This window comes from Neofelis nebulosa, chromosome 9, assembly GCF_028018385.1.
Source record: "Neofelis nebulosa isolate mNeoNeb1 chromosome 9, mNeoNeb1.pri, whole genome shotgun sequence".
Taxonomy (NCBI): domain Eukaryota; kingdom Metazoa; phylum Chordata; class Mammalia; order Carnivora; family Felidae; genus Neofelis; species Neofelis nebulosa.
In genome coordinates, this window is record NC_080790.1 from 4857763 (window position 1) to 4878642 (window position 20880).

The 20880-nt window shown below is 53.1% G+C and overlaps 1 protein-coding gene across 14 annotated transcripts in view; it reads left to right on the plus strand.

Moving 5' to 3' along the window:
* The window catches only part of RNF144A (ring finger protein 144A), a 163848-nt gene that overhangs the window by 77949 nt on the left and 65019 nt on the right, over window positions 1–20880 (plus strand). For all 14 annotated transcript variants that reach the window (XM_058682460.1, XM_058682458.1, XM_058682454.1 and 11 more), the window contains 3 exons: window positions 10100–10204; window positions 10361–10421; window positions 17642–17849. In XM_058682460.1, the coding sequence (XP_058538443.1) occupies window positions 10100–10204; window positions 10361–10421; window positions 17642–17849 (374 nt within the window). The remainder of the gene's footprint in view (window positions 1–10099; window positions 10205–10360; window positions 10422–17641; window positions 17850–20880) is intronic.

Consider the following 20880-nt stretch of genomic DNA (forward strand, 5'->3'; position numbering starts at 1 on the left):
TGGACCATCTGGGTGGCCTGCCTGTGTATGTTTCAGATGTCTAGGTTAGTACCGGGCACTAGCTGGCCGTCCCTGGCCTTCTGTAGGAGACGTGTTCTTCCTTCCTGGCCACGCTTCACAGGCCTTGTTTCGCTTGTCTCCTGATGTCCCTGGGGCACCGGCACCTTCAATGTTACCATCTCCGTTTCATGGAGGGGGAGATGAGCTCGGCAAACATTTATGTCTCCATCTTCTGACTTGGGCTTGAACCAGCCGCTGGCTTTCCGAGGGGCTGGAACCCCGGGTTTACTCAGGACTCGTGATCACTAATCGCTAAAGGGCCGCTGGCCTAAACTGCAGCGAGTCTGCGTTGGTGTTGACGTGTGAGAAGTGTGTGTCGTTAAAGCCTCAGGAAGGTCACTTCAACCAGGAGGACAGGAAATTGCTTTTGACCTTTTCCTGAGATGGCGAAGGATGGGAGGGAGGGGGACGCGGGAGGGGCGGACTGACAGACCTCCAGCCGCTTACTGCGGCGTGTTGGACTCCTTTTCATTTCTAGGGGAAACGCCAGGATGGGGGGAGAAAGTCTGGGTGGATTAGAGAATCCGCTTTGTGCCCATCGCCTCCCCGTGGCGGAAGCGAAGTCTTCCTCTGTCTCCACCAGTGGAGTCCAGTCCCCTCCGCCCTGCGCCTCTGGGCGACTTTGCTGTGTCTCCGTCACCTGATCCTTCCCTGGCCTTTCACCCGCTTTCGCTGTTGCTGTTTGGGGTTTCTGTTCGTAGAGAATTGTAGTAAAAACCAGCAACTCTAATTCACATCGAATGCTTAATGTAAGCCAGGGGACTTTGGAAGGGGGAAAATAGCTCTGTTCCTTCAAAGACGGGGTACCTGCAGCTCTAGGAGATGGCGTGACAGCGGAGATTTTTTTTTACCACCAGGTATTAAAAATTAAAATGTTGAGAGCAGTTCCGCTCGTTTCTTCAGCGTGAATAGGGGAAGCAGGTGCGTGTTGACCGACCGAGAGTGGGGCAGGTGCCCACGCCCCATTTCTTCCTGGTGTGGGGCCTCATGTCACCCCAGCCCACCGCCACGGCCGCAGCCAGAGAGTTGTGATGTCCCGGGGGACAGACGTGGGGACGTGGGAAAGAGCGAAGAGAGAAAATTGTGCGAGACCAGAGGACGCCCTCTTAATAAATAATCACGGAAGAGTTACACTTAAGTTCTGAGGTACATTGATTTTGAGGAGGAAAGGGTTCATGGGGAAACTGACTCTGCAGTCCGGCGTCTCTGCCTTGAAATGCAGGCTCTGTTTCTGACCTCGTAGGCCTCTTCGCCACATCCGTATATGCTGTTCCCCAGGAGTTAATGGTGGAGGCCATCCCGGAGCGAGCCGAGACTCATGGTCTGTGTAATCGATGCTCTTCCTACAGCGGCCAAACGATGGCAAACTGTGACACACAGAAAAGTTGGCCTGACTGGAAGAAGGTCAAAAAGCAATTTTGACTGGTCAAAAGCAATTTCCTGTCCTCCTGTCCCACTACTCTGGACCCCACGCTTTCTGCCTCCTGTGTGGCCGTGGCCGGGCGTGGGAGGTGGATAACCCAAGGCTGCCCTCAGACCACCCACTTTCCAGGCAGGTAGCACATTGCTCGTCTCCCCCAATGTCTACACTGCCGATTTCTGGTCGGGAGCCCCTCCAGGCCCTGCCGGCTATGTCACTGTTACGCTTTAGAAACCAGTGGAAACCCCAGCAAAACCCTCCCCGTCTGGCCCCATCACACCATGACACCCCCACTTTTGCTTGCCTGCTGTGATGGCTCTGTCCACACTCATGTGTCCTTCAATAGCTAGTTCAAGTGACCCCCTCTGTAATTGAGACTCTTCTTGAGTGGAAATGCCACCGTGCAGTTGGGTCCCTCCCTTTTATCCAGCCTCAAAGCTCCATTCCTGACTCTCTCTGTCCACTTCCTCTATTCCTACGCTCAATGGTTCCAAACTGTCGGAAGCTTCCAGCTCCCCTTATTTTCTGGTTCCTTTCGTCCCACTGTGTTGTCCTGATGTCTGCTTACCTATACCCTCCACTAGAGGAGCAGGGATTTGGTTTTGTGTCATTGTCCACATAGTGGAACTCACACAAAATGTTGCTGGAACGGCAGGCAGCTTGAGTTCTAAAATGGCTCAGGTGTTTCTCTGACTGTTCTCTTCTTCGCTGTCACAACTACTCTTGCTCGGATCCTGCCTCTCCTTCTCTGAGACGAGTCTGAGAAATGTTAGTGTCTTCAGAGTTAGAGGAAGCTAACTCTGGCTCCCCCCAGGGTAGGAGTGAATCCTGGGAAGGAAGTAGTTTTCAAAGGGTCCTGCAGTTCAGGGTCTCTATTCAAACCAGAGTCTACAGGGGAGACTGAAACCATGTGAAGTGGTTGAACACAGGCCTGCTCTGCCCGTATGGTGTTTGGGGGCCACGAGCCCGGTGGATTATCTCTGTCCCAAGTGCTCTGAGCACCCTGGGCCTCTGAGGGACACAGACTCCCGGCCTCTTCTCCGTGGGCTGGGGGCTCCGTGGTGTAGAGGGCCTCTTCCTAGTCTGGGCTCTCTAGATGGGAAAAGGCACACTTGCAGGCTGAGGTGCCTTGGGGCCCAGGGCTGAGAATGGACCAGAGGGCTGGGGCTTCCAGCTGCCAAGGTGACAGGCATGTGGACGCGTAGCTCCGCAAGGCCTTTCTGTGTCGATGTGGCCCACATGCTTCCTGATGTGCACTGCCTCAAGGCGTCACCCGGACCCCTCGGATTCTCTGTCCACGCCGCTCACAGGCATGCCGGCGAGGTTTTTGTTGTAGGGTCCCCCTGAAGCTCTACCTGGCGGATAGAAAAGGATAGGGAATGACATTTGTTAACTGCTGGTGACTTACCACGTGCACCTGTCATAAAACCCTGTGAAGTGGCCAGAATTCTCCCATCTCACGAGAGGCCACTGCAGCCCAGAAAGATGAAAAGGCCTGCTTAGACTGGCCGCTCGCACCCAGACGTGATGCTTATCCACCAGCGGCCCCTAAGACGACGCTGACTCCTGGCGCCTGCTTTCCCGGGGAACTTCGCACAGGGCTAGAGGGCCGCTCTGGACTCATCCGCGTGCTGCTCTATAGGTCATACATCCCTGGATCCTGGCACCTTCCAACCCCGAACGGGCACTCGGAGGCTGCTTTCTCTGTCCCCGTCTTGTGTAGTTGACTCTCCATCCCCAAGCCCACCTCTGTGTTCGCATCCAGGAGACCCTTCCAGGTCTGTGGCAGGTGGGGTCCTGGGCAAGGTACCCGGATGGATCCACCCACCCATCTTCCCGGCCCCTTCTTATCTGAGGTAAAGAACAAACAAACCGTTGGTATCGCCATTTGATGGAATCATTCTCAGTGGTGTGGACGGAGGAGACCACGTGGCCTGAAGAGGTGGGATGAGCGGCCTCTCCCTCTACTGGAATGAGCCCTCAGGCTTCCCCAGCTCTGAGCAGTTGCACCGCTTGGGTCCTCAGAGTCATATACGTGCACCCCCTTCTCTCACAGGCCTTTACCCCACACACGCGTGATCCCAGAGCCGCACTTAGAAGCACGCGGACTCCCTTTGGCAGACGTCCCCCCGGGGCTCATCTGTTCTTGCACGGTTTTGGCTTCTAGACTTTGCTCCGGGGTGAATCTGAATTTGTTGAGTGGATGGCATGCTGGCCTCTTGGTGTTCCCACCTCTAGTGTACGTGTTAACCCCATCCCACCAGACACCTCTGACCTGCCTTCTTTGTGAGGAAGGTGAGGTTTGGTCACTCAGTTTTGCTCCTCTGTGGCTTTGGTTTTTCACATTCAGCAGGTAGAACGCGTCGTCCACACTTGCTGTTTCCCTTGCAGCTTATTTACAGGTGTGGTGGGAGGAGGGTGTGACCTCTAGGAAGGAGGCTGTGCTCCCCAGAGGAGGATGTGCTCCCTGGAGGAGGGTGTGCTCCCCAGAGGAGGGTGTGACCTCTAGGGAGGAGGCTGTGTTCCCTGGGGAGGAAGGTGTGCTCCCCGGATGAGGGTGTGCTCCCTGGGGAGGAGTGTGTTCTCCCCAGAGGAGGGCGTGACCTCTAGGGAGGAGGCTGTGCTCCCTGGAAGCGGCTGTGCTCCCTGGGGAGGACTGTATGCCCCCTCGAGGAGGCTGTGCTCCCTGGGGAGGAGCGTGTCCTCCCTGCAGGAGGGTGGTGCACTCTCTGGGACCTGTCCACTCCCCACTGGCCAGCTCGGCCTCTGCACCAAGGAAGGGAGCGCAGGAGCCCCGGTCGGTCACTGTGCAGGAGAAAGTCCTCCTTCCCCTGGGGTGTCCGTCCTGCAGAGAGCAGCAGTGCGCAGGCTCCCGAATCCCCAGCAAGCCCGCAGGTTGTCAGAGCAGGATGGGGCCCCCTTCAGGCCATCCTAACCGTCACCTCCCGGCTTCCCTCAGCCCCGCACTGCACCCCACTCCGGGTCCCGCCTCATTGGAGCCCGCCAGGCACTGGGCACGGCCCGGCTCTCGGAACGTCCTCCGGTGCTCCGTCCACAGGGCTGCCTGTGCCTCGTGCGGGACCCCGGGGGATGCCGTGTTTCGATGGTCAAGTTTTTCAGTCCCTAGTGGCTTCAGGCCGGGCTGTAGGATGTGCCCAGTTCCCGACCCGTGAGTTGTCACCACCACCGCTGCCCGAAGCCGGAGCGCCACGTGGCCCTGATGGGGACCGTGGGCCTGAGCCGTTTTACCTGGTCTCCCTGCCCCGCTCAGGTCTCCCCTCCCCCCGCTGAGACTGGGTTCTCATGATGTATCCTTTGATGGGGCAAATCCAGTCCAGCCCCAGGTACTCTGTTTGACACCCCCGGCCATCAAGACAGCCTTCTGGCGTTGTGTGCCTCGCGTGGACCTGACACGGGACGGACACTTCCTTCTCTGCCGGACTGTGTTGAATGAGCAGCCGCCCCGTCCAGCACGGTCCTCACGTCACCCGCAGCTGGCTCGTGTCTCTCTTTGCTTTGATTGTTGTGAAGTGAGGGCCCCCCAAGCCTCCCCCTCGCCCCCACGAAGCTCCAGCGGTCCTTGTCACCAAAGCAGGTGCTCCGTGCCTACTGGCTGAATCGACCCAGACCCCAGACACGTGACAGAGCCGTGCCTGAGGGCCTCCACCTCGGTGCTCTGGAAGGATAGGGTTCCACACCAATCTGTCGCTCCGCATCTTTACCCGGCATCTGTAATCACAAGCCTACAAAGGGCTACAGGATGCCCGTGTCCCTGCGTGGGGGGGCCAGCCGTGCGCTGATACCCGAGGGGGCGGTGGCTGCAGGCGGCTGCGGAGCTGAGGCCCAAGGAAGGCGTGTGGCGCCCGCCCGGTGACTGCAGCCGCCGCAGGTTGATCTGGTGGCTGGAGGGCGTTTGGCGGCAGGCTTACCCAGTGGGGCTCGGGGAGGTGAAGCTCCTTGCTCACATCTGCCAAGTTGGTAAGCTGGGATGTGAAGCCAGCTGTGCAATTCCGGGGTCCTTGCCCTTCAAACAGTGCTCACTGGGGTCCCACTGCCGTTGCGTGGACCTGCCTGCATGTGATGTTCCTAAGTAGTGGATCCCTGAGGAGCATTGGCTCCTCAGGCCCCTCTGAGCACGGTTTCTGGAGTTTTCTCCTGCTCTCAGGATCTTCCACAGCCGCCAGGCCCTCAAGTGAGAAAACACACAACCTTCAGACTCGCTGTAGTCGAGGCAGGGCCCTGCGTCTCTGTGGCCCGCTTCTGCTCGGCGGGAAATGGATTGCCGTTCCTCTTTGGAACTGGGTTTCAGGCTGTTGGAAGACGAAATGGAAAAGGAAATTCCTGGAACATTCTGTGGCTCTCGACACCTCCCCTCCCTCCTTCTGCCCTTTGTGCAGCAGACACCCCCTTTCCTGGGATGTCCTTGTCCCAAAGGAAATTCCTGGAACATTCTGTGGCTCTCGACACCTCCCCTCCCTCCTCCTGCCCTTTGTGCAGCAGACACCCCCCTTCCTGGGATGTCCTTGTCCCTCTGGCCAGCATGTCACCTCTGGGAGCCTTCCTGACCCCATCCGGGTGGGGCCCCTGTCCTCCCACTGGGACGTCGGGCACAGTGCACGACCATGACCTGCAGATGAGCCCCTCCCCCCCCGCAGTGGCTATCCGGGGCTTGGTGTCTGGGACCATCCTTGCATCTGAGCGTCATGGGCACATACAGATACATTCCTGGCTGACTCAGACCTTGCCAGTTTAACCAACTGAGCCACCCAGGCGCCCCTAGACTTTGCCAGTTTAAAGAACATACAATTCTCCGTTCTAACAGAAACACTGATGAGGTCACTGAAGATGCATAATAGATAATTACATTTGAAAGAGTTGTTAATTGAGGAAGAAGGCAGAAATTAAAATCAAGAAACAAAGACTCACCTGTCTGGACTCTGGCACGCGTGAGTCCCCGCTCCCTTACTTACAGAGTATGCCTTCGAGGCCATTCTGAGCTTCCCCCAGCCTTTGTTTTCTCATCTGGGAAATGGAAGGCTGTGGGTAGTGGGCTAACAGCTAACGTGAAGACTTTTGATCACTGGGAGCTATAATTAATATGATAGCAGGAAGTCCATTGATATCTGCTTTTGTACTGCGTAGTTTACTGAGCTTCTCTGCCCATTTTTGTGTGTGCCTTTTAAGACATCTTTTAGCTATTAAATTGAAAACCATGACTTGTGAGTCATGACCCACTGCGTATCTGGAAGAAGACCGGGCTTGTTTTCAGTGGATGGTTGGTCAGACACTTAGATCATCTCTCTTTATGTAGTAAACAAATTGATGCTCCCAGAGCATACTCGTCATAATCATTTTGCAAACAGCACAGATACATCTGAGGGGCCGGGGATGTTCGCTCCCAGCCAGACGTGACACACTCATCATTGCTCCATGCGAGTCTGTTGTGTGTTTTTTTTAATGTTTTTATTTATTTTTGAGAGAGAGAGAATCAGAGACAGAGCATGCGCGGGGGCGGGGCAGAGAGAGAAGGAGACACAGAATCGGGAGCAGGCTCCAGGCTCCGAGCCATCAGCACAGAGCCCGACGCGGGGCCCGTGAGAGCATGACCTGAGCCGAAGTCGGTCGCTTGGCCGACGGCGCCACCCCGGCGCCCCAAGACAAACTGATTATAAACCGTAACCTCTTGTGGCTAAGGTTTTGGTTTGTTTTTATGCCCGTGACTGTAGGAAACATGCACAGGTAGACAAAGCGCAGGAAACGGGAGTCGCTGTTTGCCTGGCTCGGGCCGCATACCAGGAATTGTGTCGGGCTCTTTGACGTTCTTTCTTTCAGTCCCCAGAGCCCAGCAAGCAGGGCATCCCTATTTTATGGCTGAGGGAGCTGCGGCCCGAACCCGCCAAGGAGCCCGGCCGTGGCCTCTGCCTACAAGGATTCCATGGGTCTGTCTGGCTCCAAAAGCCTGCGGTCTTTCTCCCTCCGCGTGCGGCACGAGCCGTAAACAGGACATTCCACGTTCGTCCTGGCTGTAAACACACCATTGCTGCGAGGGTCGCGGCCACCAAGCCGCGACATTGCCGTTTCCCCGAGCAGCTGCTGCGACAGGGCCCGGGCCCGCCAGAGGCTCCGTGTGACTGCTCCCTCTCCCTCTGCTGTTCCCCCGCTTGTGACGTTGGCTCCGATGAGTGGACCCCCGGGACCACCTTGTGCCTCGTTGCGGGGCTCATCCACGCCTGGTTCTCCGGGAGCTCTCTTCCCAGCCGTCGTGCCGGTAAACTGTCTGTGGTCTGTGAGTGACAGACGTTCGGGGCGACTGCACTCACCGGGGGCCCAGACAGGACAGAGGAGGGCAGGCTGAACTCGGGGCCGGGGTCTGGGCACCAGCGTGGCAGGTGACAGGTGAAACCACGCGTTCTGTTTAGCGCTCTGGAGGGAGGCTCCGGGGAACGGCTCCTTCCGAGGATGACCTTGATTGGTATTTTTAAGAGCAATTGCTACCTGGGGTCTGTCGTGGACGATGTATCCTGATGTGCTACGATGGTGGAAATTACCCGTTTACGTCAAATTATTTTTTACATAATCAGGCATACGCTGCTTTCCACACGGTCTTCTGGATTCTCTTGCGCGAATTCTTACAGCTCCACCAGGAGGTGGGTTAAAGCGCCCCAAAGTGCAGGTCGGGAAAACGAGGCTGGTAGGAGGAGAGGAAGACTTAGGCCGGGCATAGGGACAGGGACAGTTGAGGCACACCCATTAGCAATGACCACGCATCCTTCTAGGGAAATGCGGAACACGTCTGGGGGGAGGTGAGGCTTGGGAAACATAGCTTATGGGCTTTTCTCAATGAATCACTATTACTTTTAATAGTGTTATTATAACAGTGCTGTTGGCCTCATGAACCCCAAATATTGAACTGGGCTGTGATTGCAAGTTGATTTGAGGATATGCTGTTGTCATTTTTATACTGGTTTCTCTTCACTTAATGGCTCCAGGTTTAGTACTCTGAGTTCTTCTCTGAGCTCTTCAAAGTCTGTCTCTGTTTACTTTTGGTAGTGAGCTTACTGGGGAAGGCTATATCTTTTCTTTTCTTTCTTTCTTTCTTTCTTTCTTTCTTTCTTTCTTTCTCTCTCTCTCTCTCTCTCTCTTTCTTTCCTCCTTCCTTCCTTCCTTTTTCTTTCTTCCTTTCTCTTTATTTCTGTCTTTCTTTTTCTTTCTCTCTCTTTCTTTTTCTCTATTTCTTTCTCTTTCTCCCTTCCTTCCTTTCTTTTTCTTTCTTTCTTTCTTTCTTTCTTTCTTTCTTTCTTTCTTTCTTTCTTTCTTTCTTTCTCTTTCTTTCTTTCTTTCTTTCTTTCTTTCTTTCTTTCTTTCTTTCTTTCTTTCTTTCTTTCTTTCTTTCTCTTAATGTTTATTTATTTACTTTGAGAGAGAGAGAGAGAAGGAGAGGGAGAGAGGGAATCCCTAGTAGGCTCTGAACTGTCAGCACAGAGCCTGACTCGGGGCTCGATCCCACAATCCGGGAGATCATGACCTGAGCTGAAATCAAGAGTCGGATGCTGAACCGACTGAGCCACCCAGATGCCCCCATGTTTTTTTCTTTTAATTGGGCTTTATAATGTGCTTTGCAGGGGAGTGTGGGCTTCCCAGGCTGGTAGACTGAAGCAGGAGTAAATCGGCACGGGGTACACCCTCATCATCCTCGCTAGAACCCTGCTGTGCCTCCCACTTTTTCTGTTTGACTGACCTGCGACTTTGCAACAGTCCACCCCGTAGGTGAGGTTGTAGTAAGTTATCACTGAGTAAGCGGGGTGTCAGTGAGTAAGGATCGGCAGAGGGTCCTAAGGGGGAGCGTGGGGGCATTTCTGAGTCGAGATAGGCTGGGCTTGAATCTGGGCTCTGCCCTTGCTATCTGGGTAAGCTGGCAAGTTCCTTTGGTGACTCAGTGTTCACACCTGAAATATGGGACAGTCATGCCTGTCCTGTAAGAGTGTTCTAAGGAGTAGGGGCGCCTGGGTGGCTCAGTCAGGTAAGCGTCCGACTTCACCTCGGGTCATGATCTCGTGGTCTGTGCGTTCGAGCCCCGCATCGGCCTCTGTACTGACAGCTCAGATTCTGACCTGCCTCAGATTCTGTGTCTCCTCCTCTCTCTCCCTCCCCTGCGTGCGCGCGCACACACACACACACACACACACACACTCTCTCTCTCTCTCTCTCAAAAATAAATAAACATTAAAAAAAAAAAAAAAAGAATGTTCTAAGGAGTACATGAAACAATGGAGTGTAACAATTGAGTCCGGTGCCCGATGTCTAATATGTATTTGAGAAATATTCCTTCCCGACCTTCCTCCTCCTCTTAGACTCACTGGCTTGGTGTTTGCTGAGGTCGTGTGCAGGGGTCCCACCCGCAGCCTCAGTTCTGTGACCAGCATGGCACAGGGGGCGCCTCATCAGTACTCGAGTGAATGAAACCTCTCATTCAATGGTTGCTATGGGTGACCCAGGGAAAATACGAAACTGTAAGGGAACAACGTGCTCGATTCATCACCTCTTCTGCACCTGCTGAGTTTTCTCCCTTAAGGAAGTAAAGATGTTTACAGATACTTCTCTGATTTTTTTTCTTTTCAGTGCCTGAAACAGTATGTCGAGCTCTTGATCAAAGAAGGATTGGAAACTGCGATCAGTTGCCCCGATGCCGCCTGCCCTAAGCAAGGCCACCTGCAGGAGGACGAGGCATGAGCCCCCGAACAAATCCGGTTTTTAACACGTGCAACTGTGCCCTGCTTGGTTGGCTTTGCGGGTGCCGTGGGTTCGGTTTAGGCTGACCTGGTATCATAGTCTAGCCCTCGGCTTGTTACACTTCTTGTTTGTATTTTTTTTTCTTTCTAGATCGAGTGCATGGTGGCGGCTGAAATTATGCAAAGATATAAAAAGCTACAATTTGAAAGAGGTAGGTGGCCTAGCATATTAGCCGGTGATGACTCCTATGATAGAAGAAAGGTAACTCGGCGGGGAGAGCGCTTCTGGCAGATAGGATTACGCATCATTTGGCTGCCACAGTGAGAGAGTCAATGTAAATTGGATTTCTGAAGTTTGTCACTCTCAAAAAAATTTTTTTTAATGTTTATTTTTGACAGAGAGTGTGTGCAAGCTGGGGGAGGGGCAGGGAGACAGGGCGAGAGAGAATCCCAAGCAGGCTCCTTGCTGACAGCACAGAGCCCGACGTGAGGCTTGATCTCACAAACCGTGAGACCATGACCTGAGCCAAAGTCAAAGTCGGATGGACGCTTGACCGGCTGAACCACCCAGGCACCCTGTGAAATTTGTCACCTTGAATTCTCTGCAGAGCTCACAGTTGGAAGGACTGTTGTTGGGTCATAAGGTCATTTGGTCATAAGAAGGATTCATGAAACATAACTCGTTTACAGGGATTTGGCCTTAGGGGGTGTTCTAAAGAGATTTCACCCTCACGGGGTGTTATTATTCTTCAGCCGGGTTAGGACTAATAGTTTGAGGACCAAATTCTGGGACCTATGCAGAATTTAAAAGATCCAAAGGCACACAAGGAAGTTCTGAGGCCAAGCATAGGTGAGTTATGATGACTGCCATCCTGACAGGAAAGCACCCTGGTCCTCCACATTCACTGTGCACCTGATGCTGAGTCCCTGGTCTCAGTAAGTGTCCGGACAGCCCTGCTGGTTGTCGTCATATGCGAACAGGACACCCCAGAGACTAACTAGCTCGCCTGATTTCCACCTCTAGTGGGTGGGGCGCAGTGTGGACCAGATCCCCCTCAGGCCCCCAGAGGGCCCTGCACAGCCCTCGTGGTGGGAGCCGGACCTGCCGTAGACCTCGGGGTTCTCCAGGAGCACGGTGTGGCATGTGCAGAGCAGCGACGGCGTCATTTTCGAGGTGGCCCTCGCAAAGCGTTCACACGGGTTGGACATCCAGGACTGGTCTTTAGCTTTGCTCTCTGAAGTGTGCCAGGGTCATCAGATGATGTTCTAAAGAGTCCATCAATTCCATTTGCCTTCATTTGCATATATGTCCTGGACCTTGGGCTCCTCTGAAAAGGAGCAGAATAACAGATGTGGGTAGGTGACGCTCCTTACGCAAAACTTCACTGTGTAGATAACACATCCGGACCCTGACCTCAGCTCAGGTTGGAATGGTCCGAGCATGCCCTCCCCTCTTCCTGGTCTGGTACCCAGAGCCTGGTCTACATCAGGCACTCACGACTGAGACACAACCCTGGGAAACACCATCAAGATGGGACTGGAAGGCAGAATGGACCAGAGCAAAGTATCAAGAGATTCCCAGCTTAGCTGAATGTGGAAAATTTTTTCTTTTCTTTTTTTCCCCCATGTTTATTTTTGGGAGAGAGAGAGAGAGTGCACAAGAGTAAGAGAGCGAGCCTGAGCCAGGCAGGAGCAGAGAGAGAGGGGACAGAAGATCCGAAGCAGGCTCTGGGCTGACAGCAGACAGCCCAATGCGGGGCTCGAACTCGCAAACCATGAGAGCATGACCTGAGCTGAAGTTGGACACTCAACAAACTGAGTCACCCAGGCGCCTCTTCTCTTTCTCCTTCTCCTTCTCCTTCTCCTTCTCCTTCTCCTTCTCCTTCTCCTTCTCCTTCTCCTTCTCCTTCTCCTTCTCCTCCTCCTCCTCCTTCTCCTTCTCCTCCCCCTTCCCCTTCCCCTTCCCCTTCCCCTCCTCCTCCTCCTCCTCCTCCTCCTTCCCCTTCCCCTCCTCCTCCTCCTCCTCCTTCTCCTCCTCCTCCTCCTTCTCCCCTTCCCCCCTCCTCCTCCTTCTTTTTTCCTTAAGAAATGCTAAAGATAGTTGCATTTCTTTTAGAGGCTTACTTCTGGAAAACAAAAAAAGGCAGTGTGTGGCCAACTTAAAAAAATAAAATCAAACAGGATTTTGATGGCATTGAAATTGTTTTCAAGAGCCTGTTTATTTAAATGCCATATATCATTTAGTTTGGGGTGGTTTACAGCTTAAATGTAATGCCACGTGATACAAGAGTCAGTATGTGGAGCTATAAACTTGATGAATTTGGATTTCTGAGACTTTCAGGCTCTTCTGAAAATATTTTCTGGAGAGAATCCTGACAGAAACTGGCAGTTATTTGGGCTACAAGAAAATTAACTTTCCTGGCCTGGAATTTAATTTAAAAATGCAGCTGGATAAATTTTCCTACCTAATAATTTTGACTTTGTTCTTTCAAATACTTTGTAATTTCCAGTGCTTTGGTTTAGTCAAAGACTTTTTTTTATAAAGACTTTGCAGAAAAAGGAAGCCAGCTTGACTTAGGTTAATGGAATCTCTCAAACCCATGACTTTAGAACATTTTGCTAGCATTATGTGAAAAGTCACAAGAACACCAAGTGAACTCAGACTCAGTATGACCAAAGACCCTTCTGGATGAAGCATTAAGATGTGAGAGCTAAAGGAGGGACGGATGCCTGGGGGTTCAAGTCAGCTAAGCGTCTGATTTCAACTCAGGTCTTCATCTCATGTTGGTGAGTTTGAGCCCCGTGTCAGGCTCTCTGGTGACATCGTGGAGCCTGCTTGGGATTCTCTCTCCCCCTCTCCCCCCTCTCTCTCTGTCTCTTGCTGCCCTTCTCTGCCTGTCTTACTCTCTCTCTCTCTCAAAACAAATAAATAAACTTAAAAAACAAGATGTCAGAGCTAAAAGTAAAGCTGTTACTTCTAGTTCGTGCACTGAACAAGTTTTGAGGTATGATCATAGAGCAAGTTTCAGCCTGTTCTGTCCTTTTGAAATGCAGCCAGGGAGGATACCCTGGAAGAAAACCCAGTTCCCAGATCTTCTGACAACCGTTAGCTACTGAACAGTTCTGTGGTGGCTTTAAGTTGCAGACATTGTTTCCGTTGGGTCTTAGAATGACTCATCTGATATAACAGCCTTGATGGCTCTGCTCTCTCTTGTTTAATTGAAGTGTGGTTGACACGGCATGTTTTATTAATTTCAAGTCTAGCAACCCTGATTTTAATCTGATCTCCCCCACTCCTCCAGTTGGGTTTCTGACAAGCCGGAGGCTGTGGGGCTTGTTTTCCTTCCTTCCTTCCTTCCTTCCTTCCTTCCTTCCTTCCTTCCTTCCTTCCTTTTTCTTTCTTTCTTTCTTTCTTTCTTTCTTTCTTTCTTTCTTTCTTTCTTACAGTTTATTCATTTATTTTGAGAGAGAGCACGAGTGGAGTAGGGGCAGAGAGAGAGGGAGAGAGAGAATCCCAAGCAGGTTCCACACTGTTAGCACAGAGCCCAACACAGGGCTCGAACTCACAAACCGTGAGGTCATGACCTGAGCTGAAACCGAGTCAGATGCTTAACTGACTGAGCCACATGGGCACCTCTGTTTTTTTCCCCCCTGAGTGCTCCCTTGCCCATCTGGAAGCCTCCAGAGGCTGGTGGAGGTAGGCTCTCTGGGAGACTCCCTCGCTCTCATGCCCCACGACACTGTACCTGTGCTCCTGTTTGAGCTCCGCCAGGCCGGGCTGCTGGTGCTTGTTTGCGTGTTCCTCTGTCCCAAAGCCCCTGCCACCCAGAGACAGGGCCTGCAGCCTCCCGGGTTCGTCTGACAGCCGCGTGTAGGTCAGAAGCATGCTGGAGGGGCGTCTTGTCCAGCATTGTGTCGGTGCTTTAAACAAGAATAGAGCCCAGAGAGATGAACCGACTTGCTGGGCTCACCCATCAGTCACCAGGCCTGACCAGAGCCAGGGATCCCCACAGGATGGAACTCACTGCCTCCGTGTCGTAGCCAGTTGGCCAGCCTGGCCAGCGGTGCCGTGAAAGCCCGTGTCAGTGAGGGACGGGATGCTAGGCACGTCCCCTCTTGTAGTGTGCTTCTCAGAGAAAACCGTGTTTAAAAAAGAAAAGCGCCTTTTTAAAAAGTCTTGGGCTTTTTATAGACAGAGCAATTAGGGACCTGCTTCATTAATCTATTTTTTAAAATATTTTTAACGTTTGTTTATTTTTGAGAGACAAGAGTGCGAGCGGGGGAGGGGCAGAGAGAGAGAGAGAGAGAGAGAGAGACAGAATCCGAAGCAGGCTCCGGGCTCTGAGCTGTCCTCACAGAGCCTGACGCGGGGCTCGAACTCACGAACTGTGAGATCATGACCTGAGCCAAAGTCAGTCACTCAACCGACTGAGCCACCCAAGCATCCCTAATCTGTTATTCATGTATCTTTGGGAGATGGGAGCTGAGATTGGTTTCTTCTGGTATGCCAAAAAATATGCTGCTTGCCTTGTTTGACAATATATGCTATACATAGACACGTCTATATAAAATATTGGATATAACACATACAAGATACAACATGCGTAACATATTTTATATATACATGTATGTGATTGACAGGTCTAGATGTGTATACCTACATGCGTCCTGAAAAGAATAGCGCTCTGGTGTTTCCCAGTGGATTTTCTTATTGATCGATTCCTGTCTTCTACACCAGCTGCCAAAATTCAGGAGTGGGGGTGAAGAGAGGAATATTAATAGAAGTCCAAGTCAAAAACCCTGGGGCCATATTCACAGGTTTTGTGGTGCCCTGGCAGCAGGGGAAGGATGTTTGCATTTGGCAGATGGGACAGATTATTTGCCCTTTGCTTCTCTGATAGGGAATGTCTCCCCAGGGGACAGGGGAGAGCCTGTCACAGCTCCACGAGGACAAAAGTCTCAAAATTTAAGTCATTGCCATGGAAACCTTAACTGGATCTGCTCACCCTGCACTCCATGATAGAATTGGGCCTTTGAGGACGAGGCTGGCTCGTAGCTCCGTTTGCTGGGCGAGGGGGGATGGGGCACAGCCATAGGTGCATGAGGAGGGGTCACCGGCAGCGTGGGGAGCCAGCCCCTCCCTGAAGCCAGAGTAGAGGAAGGGGCAGGAGGGTCCTGAGAACCAGAGGGGTCTGCATAAGGGCAGCGTGTTCACCGAAGCTCTCAGATCAGCACTAACCACGGGGTCCATCTGGAAAGAAAACAGAACAGGCTGAGGATTTCTCTCCGTGTCACGTGGGGGTTGCTGTGCTTGGGGCCCCCATCCTGCATCGCCCTCCCTCAGGGGCCGTGCCCATAGGGGACCCCGGAATCTAGTTGGGGTGGAGCTGGGCTCCCCTAACACACTCACGAGCACCCAAGGCAGAGAGACGTGTAGAAACATGAGGACGTGAATCAGGCCGGGCAGGGGGAGGGCCGAGGGGTCACCTGCCTAGCTTTAATTCCCCAGGGGGGACCTCCGTGGGGCCTTCGCTCCCTCCTCCTTTCTCCCATCCCATCAGCTTAGGCTGGTTCCACACACATGTGCCTTGGAGGCACCACCTGGGATCTGACGGCCACAAACTTTCCTAAAAAAGCAAACCCTGAAACTCAACTGATGAGAAGAGCTGATTTTACTCATTCACTCACAATTAGGAACACCATAAAGATTTTTCATTACTCTAACAGAAATCGGTTAAAAAGCAGCACTTTTTCCTGGATTCCAGAGTTCCTTTATATTAATAGGTTCTACTAAATCTTCCCCTAGACCTACCAATGTGATGGTTTCCTGTCCCCTGATTAACTCCTCCTTCAGAAAAACAGGTCAGGGGAGGACTCGCATTTGAGCAAGAGTGGGCCAGCCATGGCCAGCTGGCCAGAGGGGCCGGGCCCATGGCCTGGCGTTATAAATAAAGCTTTATTGGAACCCTCATTTACAGATCAACATGGCTGCTTTTGTGCCCCAGGAGCAGAGCTGAGTGCTTGGAGAGAGACCGCATGACCCTCAAAGACCAAAATACTCACTGTCTACTCCTCTGCAGAAAACGTTTGCCAGTTCCCAGAATAGAAGACAGTCTTCAGGGTTGTACCTGACGCAGCAGCTTATTCCTGGAGGGCTGAATCGGGCTTCCCTGTTTCATTGGGGAACGTGGCACTGCCTACGTGGGTCCCGGGGCGGCCCGTGTAGGTGAAGTCTGGGCACACGTCCAGCCCACGTCCAGCCCCCCAGGCTGTGCTAGATCCCTAGTGCACACAGATCCCGTTTTCCACGCAGGTGAGCTTCACCCACCCTGGCCGTCGGTGGGTCACACGGCCAGGAAACTTGCAAGGGCCTTTCATTGCCTTCCAAGTTTCCCTGGCAAAATTCGGCGGTCTCGGGTTACTTCCCCAGAGCAACTGCTGGAAAGCTTAGAAACCAGTGGCCTACTTGAGGGCCTTTGAAAATAGTCCGCAATCCTTTGGCCCGCGATAGCTTTCTGGCAGAGACTTCGCATTCTGTGCGGTTTCCTGTCGGGTCCTGGCTGCTGCCCGTCACTGAGGATTCAGTGTCACCCCAGACAAGCGCTGAATGAGACGAATGACCAGGCTCACGAGGCAGGGGCAGCTCGGGGCTGATGATTTTAAAGACTTGCCAGTTCTGCACCGGGACACGGAGGAGTGGGAACGTCAGGGTATCCTGTTTTTCAAAACACGCTTCCTCCCTAACTTCCCTTAGTGGGGCTTCTTAGCAGTTTGGGCTCCACTGGGATGGGAAACCCGGCCCTTTCACACAGTAGTTAGCCCACGGCTTAGACTGAAATCTGGGAAGGGCGGCAGCCTTGGGCAAACGGGCCGTTTGTGGAGAAGAATCCGGCCACGTTCCTTCCCTCCTCTCTCTCTGTCCCCCTTACTGGGCATCGTCCGAGTGCCTGCTGCGCACCTCGCCCGAGGCGAGGTGGTAAGGCTGCAAGACTGAAGACACGGGCCTGACTTTAGAGAACTGAGTCCTGGGGAGGCAGACGAGGGGGCAGAAGGCCTGTCTGGACCGTGGCCTGTGGGCACTCGGAGAAGATCCTGCCCCGCCGTCGGGCAAGGCTTCCTGGATGTAACGCAGGCAGGGGCATCCCGGGTACCACCCGGGTTCAGACAGCAGCATCTCTAAAGGACTCTGAGTGTGTTTTGTGTGGGGCGGGGGGGCGTGGGGGGGTCATAAGCAGGGAGTGTCTGGAGGGGAGGAGAAAGAACCAGACCGGCACCCGATCACGAAGGGCATAGAATGTCAGACGGCGTGGTCTGGACGTTCCCACCCTGTTACAGACCCGCAGCCCTGCGCTGACGAGATCCCTCAGTCCGAACATACCATGAGATCCTTCGTGTGCGGACTCTGACGTGGCTGTTTTTGTCCTTGCGCTAGAGGTGCTGCTGGACCCCTGTCGGACCTGGTGCCCTGCTTCCACCTGCCAGGCCGTGTGCCAGCTCCAGGACATGGGGCTGCAGACACCCCAGCTGGTGCGGTGCAAGGCCTGTGACGTGGAATTCTGCTCCGCCTGCAAAGCCAGCTGGCATCCCGGCCAGGGCTGCCCGGAGACCATGCCCATCTCCTTCCTTCCCGGAGAGACCAGGTACATTCCTCACGGGCGGCCATGGAAGGCACGGGCTGGGGCTGGGGGCTGGGGGGAGGGAAGAACACGACTCCTGACATGTGTCTCCGGAAGATGTGACCGCCATCTGGATCCGTCTCTTCCTCTTCAGCCTCATCTATAATTTTTTTAACGTTTATTTATTATTGAGAAAGAGAGAGCATGGGCAGGGGAGGGGCAGAGAGAGAGGGAGACACAGAATCGGAAGCAGGCTCCAGGCCTGCTGTCAGCGCAGAGCCCGACGCGGGGCTCGAACCCACAGACCGCGAGATCGTGACCTGAACCGAAGTCGGACGCTCAACCGACTGAGACACCCAGGCGCCCCGTTCTTCAGCCTCATTTAAACCCAGGATGGTTGGTTGGTTGATTTTTTTTCTTTTTTTTGGTTTATTTATTTTGAGAGAGAGAGAGAGAAAGAGAGAGCAAGTGGGGGAGGGGTAAAGAGACAAGGAGAGGGAGAGAGAATCCCAAGCAGGTTCCGTGCTGTCAGCTCAGAGCCGGATGTGGGCTGGAACTCATGGACCACGAGATCATGACCCGAGCTGAAATCAAGAGTTAGATGCTTAACTGACTGAGCCACCCAGGCGCCCCGGCTGACTATTTTTGAGAACCGATTACGTGTCGGGTAGCGAGCAAAGCAGTGGCTCTATAAAGTTTGTAGGAAACAAATCGCACTCTGCCTCTCCAGAAAGACAGACGCGTGACAAACACCTGTCACTACGGGCTTTATGACCCGTGATACCTGAAGTTTTTCCGACACTCCGTTGTCAGGAACGGGATCAGGAACGGGGACAGGAATGGGAACCAGAGTAGGTGGACCGTGGTTATAAGTACCAGATGCCTCCCCAAAAAGAGGTTCCCAGGTGCCCGAGACCAAGAGGTTACGTCTGCCTGGCAGAGGGGGCGGTCAGAAAGACGTGGGGCGACAGGACTGCGTCTAGGCCCTTCCGCCCGCTGGCCGGGCCCTCCGCCGGACCACCAGGTGGGCCCTGTGGCATCAGTGTGTGTGCCTTGAAGTTAAGGAGGCTGAATCACAAGAAATTGGTAATATTCAGCTATTTTTGGCCTGCAAGGTCTGTGGCACAGATGGCTTACCGAGACAACGTGGGCCCTGTGCCTGCTGAGGCTGCGTTCTTGATGGAGGGACTCCCACCATCCACCCGAACGTGTGGTCACCAGCTGCTCCCCGTTTTCTTCTCCCTGTTCTGCTGCCCCGCCCCCGCTCCTCAAAGCTCCACCTGCACAGAGAACCTACTGTTCCTTGTCCCTCGGGCACAGCCCTCCTCTCCCGAGTCTGCACGTTTGCGCCTGTGTCTGGATGCCCCTTCGCCACCCTCCTCCTTTACCTGGAGTCGACTCTCCACCCTGGAAGGCACGGCTCAGGTCCGTCCTTTGTCAGGCTGCCCAGCTCCCAGGGCGGCACTGGTGACCCCACCCTCTGTGCCCCCACTGGAGATGGGTCTGCCTGGATTACGAGGCCAGCCAGACTGTGCCCTGGGGCATCCGTTTACGTGGCCGATTCCTCCACGAGGCTGAGCTCCTGACATCACAGCCTGTGTTGGTTTGAACTCTCGTCGCCGCAGATCTTGGCATATACAGCAGGCACTCAGATGGTGGAACGAGTCACTTACCTCGTATTTTAGGTTCTTAATGTTTCGTAACTTTGCAAGAAGAAACACACTTCTGTGTGGTCAGAGTGCACATCGCTGGGAGAGCTGGGTGTCCAGGGTGGGGACCAGGTAAGGAGGAGGCGGGTGGGCAACCCGGTTACCTGTTTAAAAGAAAACACCCAGGGCACCTGGGTAGATCGGTTAAGCATCCAATTCTTCACTTCAGCTCAGGTCATGATCTCAAGGTTCCTGGGATGGAGCCCCGCGTCAGGCTTGGGATTCTGTCTCTCTGTTTCTCTCTCTCAAAATAAATAAATAAATGTTTTAAAAAATTTAAAAAAAAGAGAGAGAGAGAGAGAGAGAGAAACTCAGTGAATGGGTTTCTACATTCTGTTAAGAAGGAAAATCGGGAGTGAGAAAGAGTTGATGCCCCATCCTGGGTGGGGTGGAGGAGGGACCCAGCCATGATGTTTCTTAAGCGTAGAACCTTCAGATTGAAGCTGGTGAGTGTTGGGAGCCTGATGACTTATTATTTCTTCTCCTGTGATGTTCTGGTCTCTTCAGGTCATTGGAGAGAGCGACAGCCATTGCACCCTATACATGTGTATTAAATCATCACATTGTACACCTCGCAAAGAACAAAAACAAACAAAAGTGAAAAATATCACATTTTGCATAGTAAAAAAAAAAAAAAAAAGATGGCACAGGGAAATTTAGATACAAATTCACCAGTCTCATTTTGCGGAAACGTAAACATCAAAAGATGTCACGTAAAAAATCTGAATTTCTGGCTCGCGGAGCCACACTGAGCCATCGTGCATCCTCGATTCCTGGCAGTCGCTGGAGCCCAGAAGCAGCCGGCTCTTTAGAAGGGGGTTTGTGCTGTCTTTAGCCTGCGAAGTCGTGACCACACCCTCTTGCTCGCCGGTCCTGGGGCTGATGGCAGGTGGTGTTTGTAACTGAGGTACACTCAACTGTTTTCATTGTGGTAGGGTTGTTTCCCTCATTCCCTTCACCGCTTGACTGGTGTCAGCGGCTGTGTTGGCCTGTCTGCCTCTTAAAGACATCAGAACATGCGTGGGCGCCTGGGTGGCTTAGTCGGGTAAGCGTCCGACTCTAGACTCTAGATTTCAGCTCAGGTCGTGATCTTGATGGGGTTCTTGAGCGAAGGGCTAAGAAAGAATTCTTGAGATGTCTTTGGTGCAAAAAGGTGAGGGGACAGGACTATGGACCGACAGAGCTGCACTGGGGTTGTGAGGAGTGACTGATTATATACTTTGAGGTTGGGGTGAGGGATGGCGTAAGTCTCTAAGGAATTTGAGAGCAAGGCTTTCAGAACCTTGGAGTAGCTGCTGTTAAGATAAGGTTACTTTCAGTCTTTAGTAAAACAAAATCACTAAGGA